The sequence below is a fragment of the Falco biarmicus genome, chromosome 4 (assembly GCF_023638135.1).
Source record: "Falco biarmicus isolate bFalBia1 chromosome 4, bFalBia1.pri, whole genome shotgun sequence".
NCBI classification, from domain to species: domain Eukaryota; kingdom Metazoa; phylum Chordata; class Aves; order Falconiformes; family Falconidae; genus Falco; species Falco biarmicus.
Window position 1 is genome coordinate 73,949,208 of NC_079291.1, and position 21,525 is coordinate 73,970,732.

Here is a 21,525-nt window from a genome sequence, read left to right on the forward strand (position 1 = left end):
CGGGGTCTCAACTGTGGCTGGCACAGCAAGGCGGCCTTCCTCCCCTAGTGTAAAATAAACCTAGTTACAAATAAGCTAGTTACAATATGCAAATTCCTCCCACAGCATTAGGACACAGCTGGCGCCTCGGTCCCAGGAGAAGCGAAGCAGTGCACACCAACACGGCGACTCCTCTCCTCGCCCTGCCCCTGGAGCTTGCGCCATCCCATCACCTCTGCCACTTGGCCACGTTCTGCCTGACTGGCCTTGAAAAACATACACCAATGCTTTTTTTTTTTTTTTTTTTTCCCCCAAGTCAGAAAACTCCACGGAGGAAGCTCTGACCCCGGAGTGCACAATAAATAGGCAGACTAGCTGTGGCCATACTCCTCTCTAGAAGAAATGAGTCCAGATTTTCCGCTGTTTTGTTTTCACCCAATATCTGATCCGTAAAGGTACTAAAACCAGACTTGAGCCTATCTTAGAAATGTGCTCCAGCTGATGTGGTCATCCTCACAAAGACAGCTTTTGAAACAGGCAGACTGGGGCCAAATTGTGTCTGTCTTGACTAAGCTGGAATAGTGAGGCAACTCTCAAATGCTGGAGACATAAAAATGAGGTGGCTAAGCGCTAAAAGGACCAAAAAAAACCCCAACAAACCAACAACCCACTTCGGAATTTCTTTTTTAACATATATAAACAGAAGGAAAAATTAATTAAGTGAGAACCAGCACTACTGGCGTGCTCACAAAGGGTCAGGTAGATCTTTTGGAAAGGGCTGAAGCATTACAAACATCACGGCAGCTCAGGTCTCCAACGACAGCACTGCCCCTGCCTGCCGTGTTCGCTGGGTCAGGACAAACACAATGTGTCAACCACTGGCCCGAATTGAAAACGATCCGTCCAGATTTATTTATTCCTACTAAAACAAAATCCTGTTAAACAGTACGTAACTCTGTGTCTCTACAAACTCACAGCTATCTGCCAAACAATAAAAATTCCAAACTACAAAAGATGAGTTGTATTCAGTAAATATAAATGGGAAATTTAGGCTTTGTGTAGAATGTTTATCAGACTATTTACAGTGCAACACAGATCATTTGAGTTCAGATCTCGCCAGCTTCTCTCTCTTCTGATCTCTTGGAACGAGATTTGCCATTTGTGCTCTCGTGCCGCCTCTCAGAAGAGCTCTTCTCTTTTCTCTCTCTGTCTCGTGACTTTTCTCTTGAAGATCGATCTCTAGAAGATCTGAAGTACAAAGTAAACCGTTGCTATAAGCTTCACAACTAAAAGAATTTTCAAATATGCACAAAATGACAACATCTTTCCCTAACAGGGCTGTGGCATAACACAAGTTTCTTACAGAAATGTGCTTAGGCACTGCGATGTCAGGGGTGGTGTCCCCCAAGACGGCAACTCTGGGCCCTCTACAAGCTTTATGTAAGAGAACGTCAGTTTTGCAGCGCTGAGTGCACGGTGCAGCCTTTGTTACTCTCTCCTTGGAGTGAACCTTTCAAGCTGTTGCCACAGGGGCTCTCTGAGGTCTTCGCTGGGCCCCCTGTATTTAATTTAGTGGGCCATACTGAAGCGCCTGCAATTTCTTCCTCATCTATGACTCAGCTCTGTTTGTGCCTTCTAGAGTGTTTTTTCATTATGCTCTAAGCTAGTGGCTTTCTGCTCAGCTGCTTTAAATACCAACTGTATTCTTTGGACTCAAATGCTTGCTTAGCCCTGGGCTTTTCACTTTGCATCCTGACAAGCTTTGTCCTTGGCAGCATCCTGGGTTCAAAGTCAGGATGATGCAGATTTATATTCACAGCCCGCAACACGGGCAAATCTTTTCACAGACTGCCCAAATGACAGCTACAGATTTTCAGCAGTGCTTCACTGTATCAGCCCACACAGAATGAAGCAGAAGGCTTCTTAGTAGGTCCAGTCAGAAAAGGCTGTTTTCCTCTGCGATTCATGCCACCTTATCGACTAGCTGCCTTCAAAAGGTGATGATCCTGAATGAGCTCTAGAGGGCTGGACCTCTTCAGACCTAGGCAGAGGCTTTCACAAGACCCCACAGAGCCAGCACACCTTACTCTAAGACTCGGTACGCAGGTTTTTAATTTACAGTCACAAGAGGAGGACCTGGCAGGTACCTTAGAGGTTCCAGCTTTCATTCGTGTTGATCATAAGGTCTGGAAATACCACACCATCGATACATTAAAACCTTACAGTCCTCCATATCACATGAGCTATTTCATTTTCTTTAAATTGTGTCATTTAACCAGGGGCCAATATGAGTCTGCCTGATGATCCCATTGCCAGAACAATGCCTGCTGCCCGTAGTCCTCCTACCCAGAAATCTCCAGATCCTGCATCAGGCTCTCCATTTCCTTCTACATGTGAGACCTCAGACCAGCAGAACCAGAATGAAGGTTTCGTTAATTCTCAAGGCGAAAACAAGAGCTACACTCTCTCAGGGAACAGAGTTTTTCTGTTTGTTCTCTTGTTTTTGGGTTTTTTTTTGTTTTTTGGGGGTTTTTTTTTGTTTTGTTTTTTTTAAACTGATCCAGGTCTCTCCACAGTTCTTAGTAATCTTGTGGAAGTATGCCAGCTAGCCAATCCCCCTACAATCTCGATGGGCTGATTTGAATGCGTTCAAGGTTTTTGAAGTAATCCCTTACCTGCTCTTTAGTAATAGTTATTACAGGGTCTTCCTCACTTCCTAATTGTCCAAACTTCTTTTCTTTATTTTTCATGTTCAAGACAGATTTAAAAAAGGACTTTAGTATCTCAGCCATTGGAGAAGCAACAGTATTTACACACCCCCCTCAATTATTAACAGACTTATTTTTTCAGACCATTATTTCCCTCCCCTTCATCAGGTATCCTTAAAACCTGTTCTTGCCCCTTAGTTAAAGTGACACAAGACACACAACAGCAGGTTTGTTTCTAGAACTGTACTCGAGTGGTGGTGCCTAATCAGGTGAGATGGTGCTGAAGCACTCCCCTATTAATTAGGAGCATTTAAAAAAAGGCAGATCTAACTTTAGCAAGCACCTGGTGACAGATTCACTCCTGGGCTTAGAAGGGCCGTAAGGAAACACAATGATTCCTTTGAATTTTCCTAATACTCCTACATATGCTTGCCTCATCCTTCCTCCAACAGAGTGGGTGTTCTGTCGAATTTCAGAAGAGACTTAAAGCCCTTCTTCATACAGTGCTTCTCCTCAGCAACAGAATGGTATACTCCTCCCGGCTTCCTTTTCCCCTCCCTCCAGTGCAGATTCCTCAAGAATTGTCTCTCTCGAGCAGCTTTCTAACAGAAGACTTCCCCCAGATCCCAAATCATACACTGCCTTCCCCATGCCAGCACTGAGAAAAAGAATCTGGGAAGCAGAAGGTAACCATAGAAATGTTAACGTCAAAGCTGTCTCTCAGTTACTTGGCTTTTACAGGCCTGGGGAGGCTGTTAGCTCAAGCAGGCCTTTCTGCTGCTTCTCATGCAAGAAAACCAGCAATTTCTTAGAGCTCAGCACTACAAATCAGGGAACCAGTTCTATCTCCTAGACTCTCCTCTCAAGCTGGGACCTCACTGCACAGTTACTGCCCTACTGCTCTCACGTGAAGCCGTCTACAAACGGCCACTGGGAAGTCCTGCTTTGGCCCAGGAGCTGGTACAGGACATGGCAGATGCTAACCTGAGAACCCTGTCATAATCCTGCTCACCCTAAGGGACTGGGGAGACTCACTATGATGCCAAGGACTCCCCTTTCCAGAAGCACTCATGTCAGGAATACATACTTGTGTTTTGAACTCCTGTCTCTGGACCCCCGTCGGTGACCTCTGCTGTGGCTGCGGGAACGGCTCCGGTGGCGTCTGTGTCGGTCTCGGGACCGGGAGCGAGACTTCCGCCGTTCACGGGAAGCTGATCTCGAGCGTCTCCGCCTCCTATCCCGAGACCGTGATCTGAAGAGGACACAGATTGCCTCAGACTCAGGAGACAGGCCAGAACATCGGGTCTGCATACCTGAGCCCATCTCTCAGACATTCCCAACTAACAAACACCCAGAGCACCAGCACTCACCCCCACCCCAGCTGCATACCTACCAACACAGATGGCAGATCACCCACAGGGTGGGCATCTCCCTCCTGGGCCTCATGCTATCAACAAAACGCCAATGGGTAAATTAGTTTTGCTGGGAAGCTCAAATATAAAGCTCCCACCATTACTGTAAGCATGTGCCAATGCCTAGAGCAGAGCTTACCAACCCTGCCTCACTCAGAGTGAGGCCTGTGTAAGTAGGAGAGGCCGAAGTAAGTGGCATGTGAAATTACCATAACCCGTACGGCAGTCTGCCAAAAGAGCCTCCCTCATGAAAGTACTACACTTCAGAAGCAGGTTTGTTTCAATCTGCTCTAAAAGAAAAACAAAGGATGCCAATGGACATGAAAAGCAGTAGGGAGGAAGATCTCCAGGTACATGATCACAGAGAATGCTGTCATGCCATTAAGGCAAGCTCTTCACAGAGATGTAGGGGCTTTAATCTTGACTCTCTGTATTTTGACATCTGAGGTACGATACACATAACAGATATATTTCAGACATTAAAGCTATGGAAGTATGTTAAACATTTATTGAAAGAGGCATTCTTTCAAAAAAGTACATTCTTAGACTCGCACTCTGAAGCACACAGCACCCTCTGGTCCCGATCAGGCTAGCCAGCATCTGCTTTATAACCCAACGACCGACATTAAGTTGCACAGCACCACTGAGGTGCCCGAGCGGTAGCTCCCATTCTTTTCAGGGAGCAAAACAGAGAGACCGGGGCATGGAGTGAACTCGATCTGTGAAACCCAGGAAAAACCTCAGTAGTTGGATAGAAACACAAATATGCATTTGGGAGAGCTGCACACTCACCTTCGACGATCTCTATTTCTTGATCCAGACCTAGAAAGAAGAGAGTTAAGTGAGAGAAGTTATAATATAGCCAGTGTGTTTTCAATAGAACAACCCATCCACCCTGGCAGCTCTTCACAGGAACCAAAAATACCCCAGGTAGTATGTCAGTTAGAGAAAAGCTTGCCATTAAAACATTTAATTAGCTTCAATTTGAGGGGCAGGGAGAATTTGTCAAAAATTTAAGAACTTCATACAAACGCTAGTTTCTACATGCAGAGCTTCCTGTCAGAACAGAAAAGGTCTACAAACCAATTCAGTCTCTATTATTAAAGCACCACAAAAACCTTCCTGACTACATCTGCTGCGCGTATTTGTTATATATACTCTTTACCCCCTGCAGTCTAACATCAACTAGATCAACGTTTTCAAGAAGTGCCACTCTCCAGTCAGAAAGACACTTGACAGTTTTCTGATTTTGGCTCCTTTGAGGTAAATGCACATTAACAAGGTTTTAATAAAGAGAAAACAGCATTTTCTCACTCATCCCATCTATTTAACAAGCATTAGAAGGAAATCTGCATCAATTATTTTTTCCCTGTTTGGAAAAAATGAGCTATAAGAGGGGACACAGACACAAGGGAAGAATACTGAAAAGTATACTGAAAATCTTTCATCCCAGACTTAGAAAGCCACTAGAGAAAAACAATCTAAACCTCACTACTCTTACTCACGCTTCCATGGCTTCAGAGCTCACGTGCAGCACACTTAGCTTAATGCTCTAAGCATTAGCTTTTGACAGTCTGTAAATAATAACGCCACAATTCTTTCAACTTCTGCAGCACCATTACTCAGCACCACTTAAAATACCACTCCACGGTAAGAAACGCCCTGCCTCTTTCTCTACGGCCACAGTTCAGAGCCAAGTACACCAAAACATCACACGCTGTCTGAATGGTCTCTTTTTGCCTTAACTGAGAAGTGGCCAGTCTCCCTATTTAGTGACTTAGACTCACTCCCGTAACTGCTCCTGTCTCCCTAGTGCATACAAACTCACAGGGGGTGTTCCATTTACACAGCCACAGAGCTGTTCCGGCACTGTAACCAGAGATGCGGCTGAAAGCTACATGCAAAATTTTAAGAAGCAATAGAGAAGCACCTATTTTTAATAACATCTTTTAAAACCATACCTGGATAAAACAAGATTAAGAGAATCAATGTGCACCGACATTCCTTCACAATGAAATGGGATTGTTCAGTCATGGTAGAAAGAAATAAAAACCATAGTTTAGAAAGGAATTCAGGTAGAAGGATCGTAAACAAGGTGGAGCTGAACTTGGAGTCAGGCAAATGAAGCATGTGCTGAGGCAACACACAAGACGACCAGATGAAGGGAAAGCTGATAAACCAGGAGAGCAAGGCAATAACACACACCACCTTTTTCATGTAACAGAACCTGACAGAGCAGCAGGACCGCCTGTAGATGCCTGGCAGGCAGATGAATTTTTTTGGTGGCTGTAATTACTCCAAGTTCTTAATGTTCTTTTCCTCCTGATCACTTTCTTCCAAATCACCGTTGCACACATCCACACAAAACCTTTCCACATCCCCAAAAAGCCTGGCTGCCCTTCCACGCCTACGATCTGAGCAGGAATATGCACAATAAACTCCTCATAATCACTCCCTAGTGCTAGACTTCAGAATTCAGGAAGCATCCAACAAAACAGCACTTTCTTTAACTAGCCTGATTTAGTACACAGCAGGAGACAGCCAGTAGAAGACTGCTGTCCACAGCTCCTCTTTTCTGTCCCTGCATCACAGAGGCCATGTGCTGAGTTTCATAACCTGTGTTTTGTCCAACTTAACACAAAGGAAATCCATTTGGCAACTACAACTAGACTCGTTTGCTGGTGTACTCTGGAAGCAAATACCAAGGTCTGCACTTCCAAGCATGCCACCTCTCCACAGAATTTCAGTCTTTTACCGGGTAGCCCACAGCCACCAGCAACACCAAACAAAGGATGTGTGTTTATTTACCACTAGGGGTGAAAACACAGTTCACTCATTCCTATGTGGAAATCACAGTTTAATTGACAAATCAATAAAGCCTGTGACAGGTAGTTTCACAAGTGAATATACAAGTTCCCATAATACGTCACAGTGCCTGTAAGTCACCAAAGAGTTCTCAAAATCAAGCGGTAGTCTTTCTCTCACCGAGTAACACTGTTAAGATGCCGTATAGGAAGATACGACAATAAGAGTTATGAAGGAAACATGTTTTCTGCAGTTCCTTCAAGCATCAAGCTCTGGTTAAGAGAGGAAGTCTGAAAGGCAGCATAAGTCACCAATTAGTTTTTGATGGAAAAATGCCCCTGTAAGCATGGCGTTGCACAGCTCCCAGAGGGTAAGGTGTTGAGAAATGGAGAAATCTAGGCTTTAATCTCAGTTCTGACACCGAGTGTCCACTGGGAAAATTATTTTCCTTCTTTGGGTCAAGTTCTCATTTTGGAGAGGCTCCAAAATCAATGAATTTGACCTCTGTATGGCAATCCTGGCTTCTTCATAACAAGTTTTTCTTTGATATCTGAACAGAGGAGCACACAGATGCCTCCATACAGAGTGAGACAAAAGGCTGGCCAGTCTCTAAGTAGTGCCACATATGGAACTCAGACTTCAGGCCAACTCAATGCTGTTCTTAAACCTGTCATATCCAAAGCATTAAATAAATACTCAAAAGCAGTCCTCAAACTTCTTCATCAGATGCATCCATATATGAACTACCTGTGAACACAAGAGGCTCCTTAACTCCCAAGAACTGAAGGTTTAGGGTTTTTTTTAAAAACCACAAAAACCAAACCATAGATGTGCCACAGGAGGACAAAAGTCAGCACTTTGGGAGATGCAGACCAACTAGAGATCCAGAAGACTCTTCCCTGAAGGCAACTGTTGAGCAATTTTCACACAGAAATGGCCTCCAGGAAGAAGAGGTACCATGGAGACATACACGCTGAGCTCATGTTAGATATGGTCCTACTGTTGCCACAAAGCAGCTGCACGGGAAAGCAGTTCTCATTTCATTTCCATCTCTCTGACCATAGCAACAGAGTGCTATATCCATGAGTGCAAGAGCAATCCCTTTTAATTAACTCCTGCACTCCTAGCCAGTTCCAGATTCTGCAGCTCCTAAATATAACTGCATTATTGACAATCTTGCATGGATGCCTGAAAGTTGTGAGTTCTCAGGAGAAAGCTGCAGCACGAACTTGCGCTTCATGACACCAGGCAATCCACAGCGAGAGAAAACCCACACAAAACACCCTAACTGGAGAATGCCTAACAATGTGTGGCTTACAACTTCACAACACACCAAAATCACCAAGCGGCAGACAACAGAAAATCAAGCCGCTTCGATTCTGGTATTTATTTGCTAGCATTTCCAGCAATGTTTACGCAGAAGCCAGCACCATCTTAAGACCATACTGCAGTTACACATCTCATACGCCACAGACATGGATGGCTGAAACACGCTCTTCAGTTGATAATGAAGAGTAATAAAAAGCTCTCCACAGGCAGCAAGGTTGGTTTTTTTGACACGAGAAGTACAAAAGAGAAAGATGTGAGGTAAGTGGGGAGATGCTGTGATAATGAGAACATTCCTACTCAGCCACCTCCTCTGCCTGACCACAGCAAATCACCAGCCTCTCCACACCAGGCTGCTTAGCTGAGCTGTTTACACACAAGATTCCAGTTCTGTTCAAGTACAGAAGAAACAGTATTTCCAGTTCAGCTGGCAAGATGCAGAAGAGGTTGTCCTGAGAATACCAATGCTGCAGCCACTCCCACTGCTCAAGGATTATAGAGCTATGAGCAGAGGGTGACCCATGGCCACGACCGCCAGAAGCAGCCACTCCCAGGGATCCCTTGGACCCCCTATAGGAAGGCTTTTCCAAAGCTGTGCCAAAAGCACCTCACTGTTACCATCAAAAAGTTTTTGAGCAACACAGGCAGCCCATCATCTGGCTCACAGATATCAGTGCCATTCTATTGTCACCTCCTAGCCTAGAAGTGAAGAGGGCTGTCCAGGGAATTTTTGCATGACTAGTGCCTTTTGAGCAGACCTAGCCCTCACTCATCTTAAAACTTTCCCACTCAGATGCACTGGATGAGGGCATTTTATCCAGATTCAGATTCCCAAAGGCAGGGACTAGACCAATACAGGGCTGAAGACTACAGCGAGCTCACATCTCCCAGATAAACAACGGCGGTTAAAACAATACATATACAATCACTCTAAGGTGGGGGGTTTGTGCATGTGTTTTCACCTTTCACTGAATGTCAAGGTGCTCACACAGCATCTGGAGCATGTCCAACAGCTACTCCAGCAGCTGATGCTGCTCTCCTGCAATGCTCAGATACAAGAAATCAGACTATTTCAAAAGCAACTTCACAAGCCACTTATCAACTTCCACTTACCGCCTGCCCATTCTCTCCTCTCGTTCTCTCTCCTCTCTCCGTCTCAAACGATCCTGGTTTCTCTTCTCTTGCTTTTCTGCCACTGTTTTCTAGAAAAAAAGTCCACATTGTATTTCAGCCACACAGTAACAGGTCAGAGAGATCTGCAGGGAGACTATTCCAATACTAAGACAAAATAAGACCAAGAATTTTTTCACTGCATTTTACGTGCTAGTCAAGATTACTATCAAGGTTCTCATTTTCCTCACAACTTCACTAACACACATCAGTGCAAGAAATGCCACTCCCTACTCTGCTTTGCGTGCTTGTGCTCCAAGAGATGGGCCCATAAGCTTTGAGGCAAGGGATTGTCTCACCGCAAGCGTACACAACACACAACGGAACAGCACTCTGGCCTTGTGCCAATGATCAATCGAGGCACAGACCTCAACGTACCGCCTGATGAATAATGCAGAGGAATCACAACTCTTACTTGAGCAGACTAAAATGTCTGTTTGCAAGCAAGGCCAGTACTGTAACTCCATTACAAACCATTTCTGAAATCTTCTGATCACTTCAGCTACAGAAGACATTTTTCACTGACAGCACTATGTGAAACTTCAGTTCAAGCATTTTGTTAAGAAGTCTCAAAGTCAAAAAGCGCAGAGTGACAAATTTCAGCCATATTAATAAAAAAATCCAGGCAATTATATCAAATGCTCTGAGGAACAAATGACAGCAGTGGTCTGGTTTGACTAATTCAGAGAGTACGTATTTAATTATCCAGGTATTTCAGAACAGAACCAAGATGAGGCTACCCAAACCTCCATTTGAAGTTTCAGGGATTCTGCAGTCAGAAATTTCTGGACTTATACAAGCACTCTGCAAAGAATTCATTTAGTAGAAGTGTTGAATGTCTTCAAAACTACAAGGCGAAGGTTTAAAACAGAGAGAATTACCCTCAGCTGATCCAGTTTCTCACGAATCTGAATGAAACCCAAGTGTAATTTGCCTCCAAAGTGGTCAGCAAGACGCCGGTCGTTGTCATGGAGACCCAGATATGCTGAACAGACTTCACACACACGCAGCTTCTGCTGCTGGAAACTGGATGCAGGCATTGAATTTCGGTATTCTTCCTAAAGAGGGGCAAAAAAACACACAAATGTCAGGGAACCCTTTCATAGTCACAACCCTCCAGGGAAACCCCTGCAAAGAACTGCACTGCTGCTTTCAAGAATTAAAAAAACACCCTCAATATAAAGAAGGCACCATACAAAATATTTTGTGAGCACAGCTAACCTGACAGTCTATCCGTGCAAGGGACTACGTATTTCAGAGGATGAATCCCTCCCCACCCCAGTCAGCTCTCTTCACTAGGTAAGTTTCTGAAACGCTTTTCTTCATCTACCGCACTACACTACCAACTGCCTGCTGGCACATGGCTCAAACTGAAAAAGGAGGTGCTGGCAACATACGAAAAGAGACAGGACTCGCCCAGCTGTTTGTCATGCACTCAGCCTAGCCCAGTCCACTGTCACAATTCACAGCAGAACCAATGCCATACCTCTGCCTCTTTCTTTTTCGCTCGGACTTTCTCCACTTCCATCAGGATCTTTTGAGACTCATCAACATTTCCTTCAGCTCCCAGCTGTTCAGCTTTAGCTAGGAGTTTTCCAATGTCTTCATTCAGCTCATGCACCTTCTCTGCCTAAAGAGAACAATTAGGTTTTATTAAGATAAAAATCACACAGGACAACTTTTCCTTTTCCTCCAAAAATACTGTTTAACAAAATTGCTTGTTGGAAGACAATAACAAATCTCTAAATGTCAGAGTCCCAATAAAAAGGGACCAGTGGGCCAAGTACTGGCAATGCAGTCACAGACACACAGCAAAGAGAGAAACTAGGCATGCAGAGGACATCACTTCTGCCGCAAACAGTGGCACGTTTCTGGCTTACAGGACAGGACAGAGTATGCAAAACCAGCTTCAGAAATGTTTTGTATTGGCCTGAGGAAGGAAGTTCCCAAAGAGGAAACTCCAGGAGCATTTGTTATGTGAAAAGACAACAACCAAGGGATGGACTTACTATTCTAAGCTATTACATAAACATTGATTAGCGTGGGGGAGAAACCAATATGCTTTATTGCCCGGCTAAAACAACCTATTTTAGAGTTCACGTTTTACACTACTATGGTCCTCTGAACCAGTAAGTTTGCCACAAGGACAGCCAAAGCAGCATTTGAGGAGGATGGCTGGAACCCATCCAGCCTTTGTGAAGCCTACCACCCCAGTATCAATGGTGTCAGAGACAAGAGAGCATCAGCGCTCTCGCACAGACTTTCAGAACAAACGTTCAATGAGAAGACAATACCTTTGCAGACACTTCAGCACTGATCTCTTCCTGTGTCTCAGCCAGGCGTTTCTTGGCCAGTTCTGTTCTCCTATCACACTCCGCGATGAAGGATTCCAGATGATCCATCGCCTGCATGTTCAGACAAATAATTGTGAATAAAGATGCTCTCTGTGCCAGATCTAGCTTTGACAACCAACAGCTAGCTGGTGCAACCCCTGTACAATGCACAGCCAACCTCAAAAGCAGATGCCTTGAGACAAAAAAATAGGCGACACTGCAGAAAAAAATAACATTTGATCGCTACCCTTAAGTCTGTCATCTGCCTGGTACCTGACACAGTTCCTTTGCTCTGACACACAACAGGATGCTCACAGGAAGACTGCTTTGCACTAGAACTTCTAACTCATGAGCAACAGGTGCAAAGAAAAAAACACTTGAATAATATGAAAAGGAAAGACAGAATTGTTATTCCACTTGACCTGTTCCACCACAGAAAGCTAAATCTGGCAAAAGGGAAACTACAGAGCAGGCGGCTTTTAATGTTAAATCTCCTTTTGGGACAGGCCACCAGTTTACAATGACCTGGTAGAGAGCAGCAGGTGTGGGACGCAAGGAATGCCAGGGGAGGCTCCCAGCTAGCTGGAGTAATGGGGTTGTCCAGGCCACAATTACTTTTACAGTTTCAAGTTAGCAATCAAGCTGACATTTGGGAAGGGGATGCACATTCTTGTCAGGTATCATATCAAATAACATGGCTAGCTGAAATGCCCACTAAGTTCTACTGTTCAGCCAAATAACATCAAGAGTCAGTTTCCAAAAAAACTAAAATTTCTCTGTACTCACATCCAGCTCAAAAAACAGGTCTCTCTCTTTACTTGCAATCTCATAATCTGCTCGCAGTGCCAAGTCGTGGATCTTTGTACATTCTCCCAGGTCCATTCGCTGTTGAAAAGAAAAAGGAAAATCAATGTAAGGACCCTCCATTATGGCAAAAAGCAGCAGATACTTAAATCTTGCCAACAATATCATAACAAAATAACATCTCTTTACCAAGAAGAGCTTCCTCTTAACCTGTCAGTAAGGGAACTAGCCAGAAGAACTACGTGCTTGCTAGAACTCATTTTCCAGGTGTTCCTGGAACAACATTATAATACCCCACATGTTTTAGGTCCAGTCCTACTCCTGCTCTAGGTCACAGCACAGCCTTAGAAAGTGCTGGGAGGGAGCTGGGAAGGCACTGCATGCTGCAGCAGCAACTCCTTCAATGGGCACCAACCACAAATGTGTCCTATTATGGAGCTACAGCACAGCAAAACATATAGCTTGGTACCCTGTTTAAAGCTCCCCTGGAAAAGCACATCTGTGTCAGGATGAGCCCTAGTAACATAATGAAAGATAGCAAATTGTAGAACACAGACAGAATGCTTCCTATCAAAACCAAATGGACTTTAAGGGCTGCGGCCAGTAGAAAAGCACAACCCCATACCCAGCAACAACAGACTCCTAATTATACAGCTAGCCCCTTCCCACATTCAGCTGCAGCCTGGAATTTTAAAACTTGCCCAGCAAAGCTAATTCCTACGCATAAGCCCATCTAATGAGACATCCTGAGAGCATCTCCCTTCGCAGAAAGCTCCAACTTGCATGCTGCCCTTCACTCCCATTGCAGTCAACACTATTTCAACTTATTTTCCCCCAACCTAGTAGTTAACAGCCACGTGATCCAAAGTTAATTATGTTCTCAAAACATGGAAATTGCATTTCCACATTACCAGTATGTAACAGAGAACATTTATTCTTAAAGTAGAAAAATACGATATTTTGAAAGCCAAAATAATAAAAGATCTAAGTGTAAGCCACAGCACAAATGGCAGGGTACATGGCATGGCATGAAGGAACACACCAGCCAGCCACCGTCTTCTCTCCCAGTCACCACCAGTCCCAAGGAGCCCAAACCTGAACATGAACAGGTGTCAACTCACTGAACTGCAGAAAAAGCTGAATACAGCTAAACCAGGATCAAAGCAGAATCCCTGCAGAACACCACAAACTAGAGCTGGGGGTGCCAGTGACACTTATGCGAAGCAATGCACTCAGACAGCAGTGTTTAGAATGAAGCAAACCAATTAAAGCTCCACCAGGTAATGTTCAGGTTTTCAGCAGTTGCCCATGTTATTAGCTTTTCTTTTTTAGACAAACAAACAAAAAACCTATTACAGATGACTTGCCATTATTTAGCCTTCCCCATTTTGCTCAGATTTACCAGAAACAGGAGGCCACAGGCAGAAGGCTATAGAAACAGACACTGCATCCAGGAATAGTCCTGCTGAGCTCTCTAATGGTGGAAATTTAATGCCCACAAAAAAAAGCGTGCTGGTACTTTCAGAGCTTAATCATGTTCATCTTCAGGCAAGCCTCTTCAAAGAAAGCTAGAGAGCTACTGTTATTCTACCACAAATATAACTTTCCATGATATGACCTAAATCCTTTATTCTTATGGTCATTCTACTGAGATCCCTTTCCGATATAGGGAGAAAATAGCATATTAGATGCAATTGTCACAGATCGTTAAGTATTCTTATCTGAGCTCTTCGTGCAAGCTGAGGCACTAGCCCCACTTTAGAGAAGGGGCTCCAACCCAAAACTTCAGAAAAGCCAACAGTGTGTACTCCATATTCCTCTCCCTGTTCGTTAAAAGGCAATAAATCCCTCAATCTCTTCCTCAGGAGGAGACAGTTCAGGTCTCACCGGCATACAAACCTCAAGTTTTCCCCCGTGTCCTTCAAGATGATCTAGGTGCAAGGAGATTCTCACAGGTATGGCTCACTTGAGGTAAGACCACTAGCCCTTCTGTCTCAAAGAATCCTCTCGTCTCAGGGAGGCCTGTCACCAAATACTCACCCCTTCCAGCAGAGATCCTGACTTGCTCCAGTCAACACCTGTGGCTGCTTTATAATACAGGTATCTGAGACAGGTGACCAGCAGAGCCCGAGTAAAGATTTAACCCCACACACACACAAAGACTGAATAAATGTAGATGCCACCGATAATTAGTCCTGCTCACATTTGCTGAGCAATCCACATTCTAAGGTATCTCTTATGATCTCCACTAAACTGCTAACTCACCAGAAAGTCTATTTCCATGAGGAAGGCTCTTTAATTGTAATCACAGCTGCAGAGTTTCACCAAAGTAAAAAAGAAAAGCACAGACCCCCACAACACAATTCTGCAACCTACAGATTTCCACTCAATTGTACCTCCCAGTGGGGGACACAATTAGTTCTCTGAATGTAATTTCCAAGCTATGGTCTACCTGGGCACCTTTCAGACTCATCTGTCCACTTATTAGTGGAGCTAAAATTCAGGAGGGTTACCAGCTGACGCCATCTCTGAACGTGCTGCAGTACTTCCACTGACAGAAATATGCTCACCATTACCTGCAGAGCTAACTCAGGGCACACCACTAACGATCTAGTTGACAAGGCCCCTGATAACAGCACATAGGCATACTAAACTAATTTCTGTTCTCCCAGAATTTTCCTGCTTACCCACAGAGACCAAAAAGAGAATCACTGTAGCTTATTTAGTGACGAGTTTAGACAAGTTTCTGGAGCCAAAAAAGAATAATCACAAGAACAAGCCAGATTAAAATTACAGCTCTTACAACCAGGAACACTGGCACACCTAAATAAAGCAAACATCAACATGCCTTTTACAGCTCTGAGGAATATTCCAGAGCTCTACATACTGTCTGGACTCCTTCTCTTACCCTGCACCTGAAGGTCAGTGAATGGGACTCCATCGCATTCCACTGAGCACAGCTACACAAGGGTTCCAGCTTCCTGCTCGTCTCCAATCAGCCTCCCACTAAGGAATATATGTACACATGAAGGAGGCAGCAGTAACAATGCCTTCAGGGGGAGGATGCAACATAACCAGCACCAGAAGGCTTGGAGCATCTGTTGGAAGTTTCCAAAAAGATCCAAGGTTCTGATTTATGCAATGATAACACATCCAGAGACGGACACTACCCCATCCAGCTGAGGCTGATTCACCCACACAGCCCTTCCCTTGATGGAGCACTGTAAGATGCCCATGAACCTGACCAGGATCACAAGGAAAGCCTGCACGTTCCAGTTAAGTCTAATTCTGTGCTGGTAGTGCTGACAGCTGAAACACTGTTCCTGTTCCGGACATCACATGTTCTTTCAACACAGAGCTGTGGCACCAATACTTCTCCTTGTCCCCAACAACCTGCTGACAGCAGTGTGGAGAGCTCCACAGCTACTTAAAGGCCACCACAAGATCATTTGAGTGATCCACAAGATCACTTGCACAGAAGCAGTCTTCCTTCCTACTCCCATAAGATTTCTGAGCACGAATTCTGCAACAAGAGGCAAGAGACAACTCACCGCAGACAAGTAACAACAGAAGCAAGAGAAACAGATTTCTCAGCGTGCTTCTCTGGCCCAGGAGACTCCCAACCCATCTGAACACCTCAAGACTTCCTTGTGCTTTGGCACTAGCTCCAAGTCACACACATTACTTAATTCAAACCCTTTGACTCACCATTTACCCTCTTCCTGGAAATATGCCAGAAGAGGTAGAAGGCAGCCTGCACCTTCAAAACACTGTCTGGGCCCAAAAAACTGTTGTAGAATCTCATGTCAACAAAATATACCCTAACCACAGTGACCTCCACAAAGAATGGAGCAGGCAGAAGGTGATTGAAGCAGCTTTAAAATTCCGAAATGGAAGTGAGGCGATACGAAAGCTGATAGAGCAATCGTTGAACAATACATGAGCTTCAAATTAATGAAAAATAAAGACAGAGATACACAGAGACTGGTATTCAACTCTTCCAATCTTATTCTTCAATAGCAGCCACTGAGAAACTAAAGTTTGAGCACTCAGAGCTGAGGCAGCTTTTTCTAAAGCTCTTTCTACTAGTGCTGCCACAGAGTCTTGCTATCACAGCAATACAGAGGAAGGAGTGCCAGCCCTCCCGTTTGTTGGTTACCCACTGTGTCAAACCCAGCTCCTGAAATAACAGCAGGAAGGGCTATAAATAACGACAGTATCTTTAAACAATCTGGTTAAGTAGATGGGGAATGTGAATCACCACAGCATTTAGTGTCAAACACAGAGGGTAAAGATGCATTTCAAACATCCTTATTCATCTCCATCCTGTAATTCTGTAACACAGCAACTACAAAAGACATGCACTGTTTTCTTTTGAAAGCCGGACTGCCTCTTTCATCTGGGCGCCTAAATTGAACACTTACTTTGCAAGATCTCACTGTTACAAGCCCATTTCACCTTCAATTCTCAGAGAGAGCACGTGAGCCAAACCTTTGAAAACTGGCCAGCCCTGTCCCCCAGGGGCAGCAGCGAAGGAGCCAAGGCAACCGTTTCAAACCAGTCAGGCAGTGACACACCACTCAGACCAACCGCCTCTAAAGACAAAGTCAGCCTGAGCTGCAACCTGCCATTACCACACGACCCAGTAATGGTGACAAAGCTCCCATTCCATCAGGGGAACACCATGCAGTCAGAGAGAGGAGACTGAAAACCTCCAAGGACGAAGGATTATTGCAGCTGTTAAGAAAAAACTTGCTAACCTAAAGATGCAACAGTGAACTACAGCACCCAGGACAGCACGCTAGCTACATTGCAAGACCTCCACAGGACAAGTTTCAGACCCTAACCATTTCAAACCACTGAAAGAGAAAAAACCTTGCAATTTTACTTGGGATTCTGAGAGAAAAAACATTTCAAGTGAATTCTGAGAGCTCCTGATTTCAGTGGTTCCATACACGGGTCACAAAAACTGAAATTAGAATTGTGACTGCTCCTTGGGCACAGAAAGCCTGATCTCCCATGCAAGCTACCCACGATGCACAGATGAGCCCTGAAGAGCTGTACCAACGTCTGCCCCACCAGAGTTTCTCATTACAGAGAATATACTTACTGTTCCAGCCAGGATATCATGAGGACAGCAATCCAGAAGGTGGCTCTTGCAAACACGATCATCTGTAAACTTCACCCTTTGTCTGGTTTCATCTCCTGAAATTCATTTGTGGTTTTAAATAAGGACACATTAGAATACCGACAAGAGAACAAAGACGTCGGTATGATCATTTTGCCTCAATATGCAGATTAAAATACTTGGTGTTCCTGCTCCCCAAAATTACTCGAAAAAAAAGCTTAGAGGGTAACAGGATATTCTGGAACACTTATAATTGGCAACAAACACTATTTTAGCATTTATTCATCCAGTACACCATGTTAAACACAGTGTTGGTGAGCCAAGTAACGTCCAAGGCCTGTCATCCATATAAAGAGACAGCACAGCCAGAAGAGAGAAAAGGAGACAGACAGCCTGGCTCACAGCCAAAACGTTTTAAATTTTTTTCCCCACCTTTTTTTTTTTTTTTACTGTGAGGAGAGGGGCAGGAGGTACCAAAACCCACGCTATCGGAGGGCCATGAATCACAAGACAGGGCTGTGCCGGACAGTTTTTATAGGCAACTGCTATTTGCTTATCTGATAATTAAGACATCGGTCCATCTGGTTTGAAAACCAAATATGCAGTGTGCTTTCCAAGGCCGTGCAAAGATGAATCTTGTAGGTCTTGGCCTAGAACACGAAGCGTGCTTCCCACCCACATCCCACCCTCAGAAGACATTTTACACTCAGGAGCCACTTAAACAAGACAATATCAGAAAAGCAAAAAAAAAAAAAAAAAAAGAAACAAAGTTAGTCAATACACACTGCGAGCTCCAACATATACTATACCCATCTGCATTCTTCAAGACCTCAGCTGCAGAATTTTATGCCCACTGTTGAAAAGTTTTAAAGGAAAAGTTTTCTTGCCCACACCTGCAGTAAGGAAGTCAGGGGAATGATACATAAAAGTAAAGGCAAAGTGGTAATGGTATGTGACAATTTTAAAGCTCATCTGTGTGTATGACACAGGTATGTGTAATACTAAAGTATGAATATAGTTTAGGATTCGCAAGCATCCAGGAATAATGTTGTGTCTACTGAAAATGGTTTTTTTTTTAATTTTTTTTTCTTTCTAAGCTACACTTTTAAAGTTACTTCTGAAAAAAAAAGCAAACACTTTTTTTTTTTGTTATAACAGCTTTAAAAATTGGTTGTGACTCACGGCTCGATGAACATGAGGCTTTTCTGCAACTCCCTTGCAGATTGATGTAGGCAGGCAAAGATACACTGAACCTTTATAAATAAAATAGAGGGGCCACAATTGTTCAGTTTGTATGAAATAAAAATATGGGAAGCAATTCAATAGCAACTCAATACACAAAGAAAGAAAAGCACTTATTCACTTACGAAACAAAGTGCAAAGTACCTGAACAGCCCTGCTAATGTGCCAAAGGGAATTTAAGTAACCAGCGAGTCCAAGAAGGGAGATACAAACGGCAGCGGGCCCGTATTTTGCCCAGTCTGTCACTACACCGGCCGGCTCCTGCAGGCACACCTACCTACGTGCCTCTGGATGTACGGCGTGGCCCGAGCACGGCGCCTTCCCTAAAGCTCCGTGCGGCAGCCGGGGCCCGGAGCGGCGGGCTCCTCCCGGCGCTGGGCCACGCCGGGCGCTGTCTAGGGCCAGGGGCGAGGCGGGCCCCTCGGCCGGGCAGGCCTACCCCTACCGGGCTCCCTGTGCCGAGCTCGCTAGGCCGCCCCGAGGCGCGGCGAGGCCCGGGCCCGCTCCGCCGCACTGCCCGTCGCGGGGCCGGGGCCAGGCCGCGGCGGGGGCGGCCGGGGGCTCCGGCTCCGGCTCGCCGCCGTCCCCCGGCGCGGGCGGCGGCCGATCGCACCGCAGGTCCGTAGCGGAGGCGGCAGCTGGACCGGGCCCCGCACGGTTGAGGCGGCCGCCAGGCCGCGGCGCTTCCTGCAGGCCCCGCCCGCCCCTACTCACCGTCCCGGGCCGTGCCCATGAGCTGGTCCAGCAGGGCCCGCATCTGGGCCTGGGCCGACATGGCGGGCGCGGGGCCGGGCCGCGGGGCGCGGCGGGCGGGCGGCTCCGGCCTGGGCCTGGGCGGCGGCGGCGGCCTCGGCGGCGGCTCCGGCCTCGACGGCGGCGCGCGGCGGGCGCTGGGCGGAAGCGGCCCCTCCCGCCACCGCGCGGCATGCCGGGACGGGTAGTCCGCCGGCGGGGCGGGGCGCGGCGCCCGCAGCTGCGGCCCGGGCTGGCGCCGGGGAGTGGGGCCGGGGGCCGGGGCTGGCCGGGCCCGGCAGCCGCTCCGCCCTGGCGCCGAAGGGCCCCCGCGGGGCTGTGCGCCGGGCCGCCTGCCCCGGTTCCCCGGCCCTAGTGGGACGCCCGATTAGCGGTGCCTGGGGAGGCCCGGGCGGGGGGCCCGGCCCCATCAACGGTGCTGCCCCGCACCCGGTCCCGGGGTGACCGAGTGTGGGCTCGGTAGCTGGGCCACAGTGGCTGCTGAGCCGTGCCAAGCCATGCCAGGCCCTGTCAAGCCGTGCCAGGCCATGCCAAACCATGCTGAGCCATTCTGAGCAGTGCCAGGCCACATTAAGCTGTGCCAGGTCATGCTGAGCCATTCTGAGCAGTGCCAGGCCATGCTGAGCCATGTCAAGCCGTGTTGAGCCATGCCGAGCCATTCTGAGCAGTGCCAGGCCCTGAGAAGTTGTGCCAGGCCATGCTGAGCCATGCCAGGCTCTGCTGAGCCATGCCAAGCCATGCTGAGCCGTGCCAGGCCCTGCCGAGCTGTGCCATGCCGGGTGGGTGATGGTGGGTGCCAGCAGGGAGCAGACCAACAGGTACCCATGGTTATCAGCTCCCACCTGCCATGTTTTCCCGGAGGTGCCTGGGCGGGATGGCTGCTGCTCCCACCCTGGTGCTGCCAGTGCGTGTGTTTGGAGAGGGCAGAGGGAGTGCTGGGAGCCAACGTGGTGCCTGGCTCTGCCCTGGCAGGGTGACCTGACCAGCAGGGTGACAGCCGTGCCCAGGCTGGCGCTGTCCCTGCCAGTGCTGCACCACACCAGGGGCTGGGGACCCCACCTCAGTGCTGGGGGACAGCTCAGCCCAGGGTGCAGGGTGGCAGGGAGTGCTCTGAGGGGACAGACCAGGAGCTCTGGCCATCCCCAACCCCAATGGCCAGGGTCCCACCCCCTGAATGTCCCCAGCACAGACGGTGATGGGGTCTGGGAGCTGTGTCCGACCCCCACCATCCTGTGCCCTGCAGCTGTCACAGGCAAGCTATCCTGTGTCCCCCAGCCACGCTGTGTCACTGGCCCTTTCCAGTCCCCTGGCCATCTGTGTCCCCTGGCCATGCTCTGTGCTGCCCCAGACGGCCCTGCTGGCATGTCCCGCTGCCCAAACAGAAATGGCACCTCTGGCCACAGCTGCCTTGGGACCTGAGCTGCTCACCATTGTCACTGCCCTCAGTCCCTCACATGCTGCGTGGACCAGCATAGCCACATGCTGTAGCAGAGACACGGGGCACCCCAGCACCCCGTCCATGGTAACAACGCTGCCACCCTGTCCCCACTGCGGGGCTGGCCTGGCTACTCTCCACACAGCACATTCCCACCTCTGCATCCACAGGCGCTGCCTGGGGCACCCAGCCCAGCACCCTGAAGCACCTCTCCTGCCAGCTGTGCCATCGGGGCCATGTCTTGCTGCCTCAAAAGATTCCGAACCCCATCCTGGGGCTGGTCGGGGAGCCCCGCATGTACCTCAGGGAGGCACAAGGCTGGAGATGGGGGATCCAGACCCTCACAGGAGCTGCACAGCACCTGGGGGGACCCCACAGAGAGGCTTTGCCTGCTGCAGCCACAGCGGCAGCACCTGTTTGCAGAGGCATC

At 47.2% G+C, this 21,525-nt stretch overlaps 1 protein-coding gene across 4 annotated transcripts; it reads right to left on the reverse strand.

Annotated features, from left to right (window-relative positions):
• Positions 1–862: 862 nt before the first annotated feature.
• On the reverse strand, positions 863–19,818 carry LUC7L (LUC7 like). Of its 4 annotated transcripts, none has more exons than XM_056335768.1 (11): positions 19,622–19,753; positions 18,848–18,918; positions 17,648–17,742; positions 12,520–12,618; positions 11,695–11,805; positions 10,887–11,030; positions 10,282–10,458; positions 9,344–9,432; positions 4,892–4,921; positions 3,775–3,939; positions 863–1,227 (listed from the first exon to the last, which is right to left on the reverse strand). In XM_056335768.1, exons 4-11 carry the CDS (start codon positions 12,613–12,615, stop codon positions 1,086–1,088), a joined length of 954 nt encoding a protein of 317 aa, XP_056191743.1. In that variant the 5' UTR covers positions 12,616–12,618; positions 17,648–17,742; positions 18,848–18,918; positions 19,622–19,753; the 3' UTR covers positions 863–1,085. The 4 variants fall into 4 exon arrangements, with proteins under 4 accessions (XP_056191743.1, XP_056191740.1, XP_056191741.1 ...); XM_056335767.1 differs by lacking the exon at positions 18,848–18,918 and adding an exon at positions 2,655–2,716 and having other exon boundaries at positions 1,026–1,227; positions 19,622–19,809; XM_056335765.1 differs by lacking the exon at positions 18,848–18,918 and having other exon boundaries at positions 19,622–19,818.
• Positions 19,819–21,525: the final 1,707 nt, after the last annotated feature.

Bases quoted from the DNA above. Each gene is read 5' to 3' on its own strand.
- LUC7L (XM_056335765.1), bottom strand. From the start codon at position 19,682: ATGTCGGCCCAGGCCCAGATGCGGGCCCTGCTGGACCAGCTCATGGGC. The intron at 9,433-10,281 runs GTAATTCTCTCT...CTTTTTTTCTAG, and splicing joins AGAAACTGGATCAGCTGAGG to AAAACAGTGGCAGAAAAGCA. The intron at 3,940-4,891 runs GTGAGTGTGCAG...TGTCCTCTTCAG, and splicing joins AGAAATAGAGATCGTCGAAG to ATCACGGTCTCGGGATAGGA.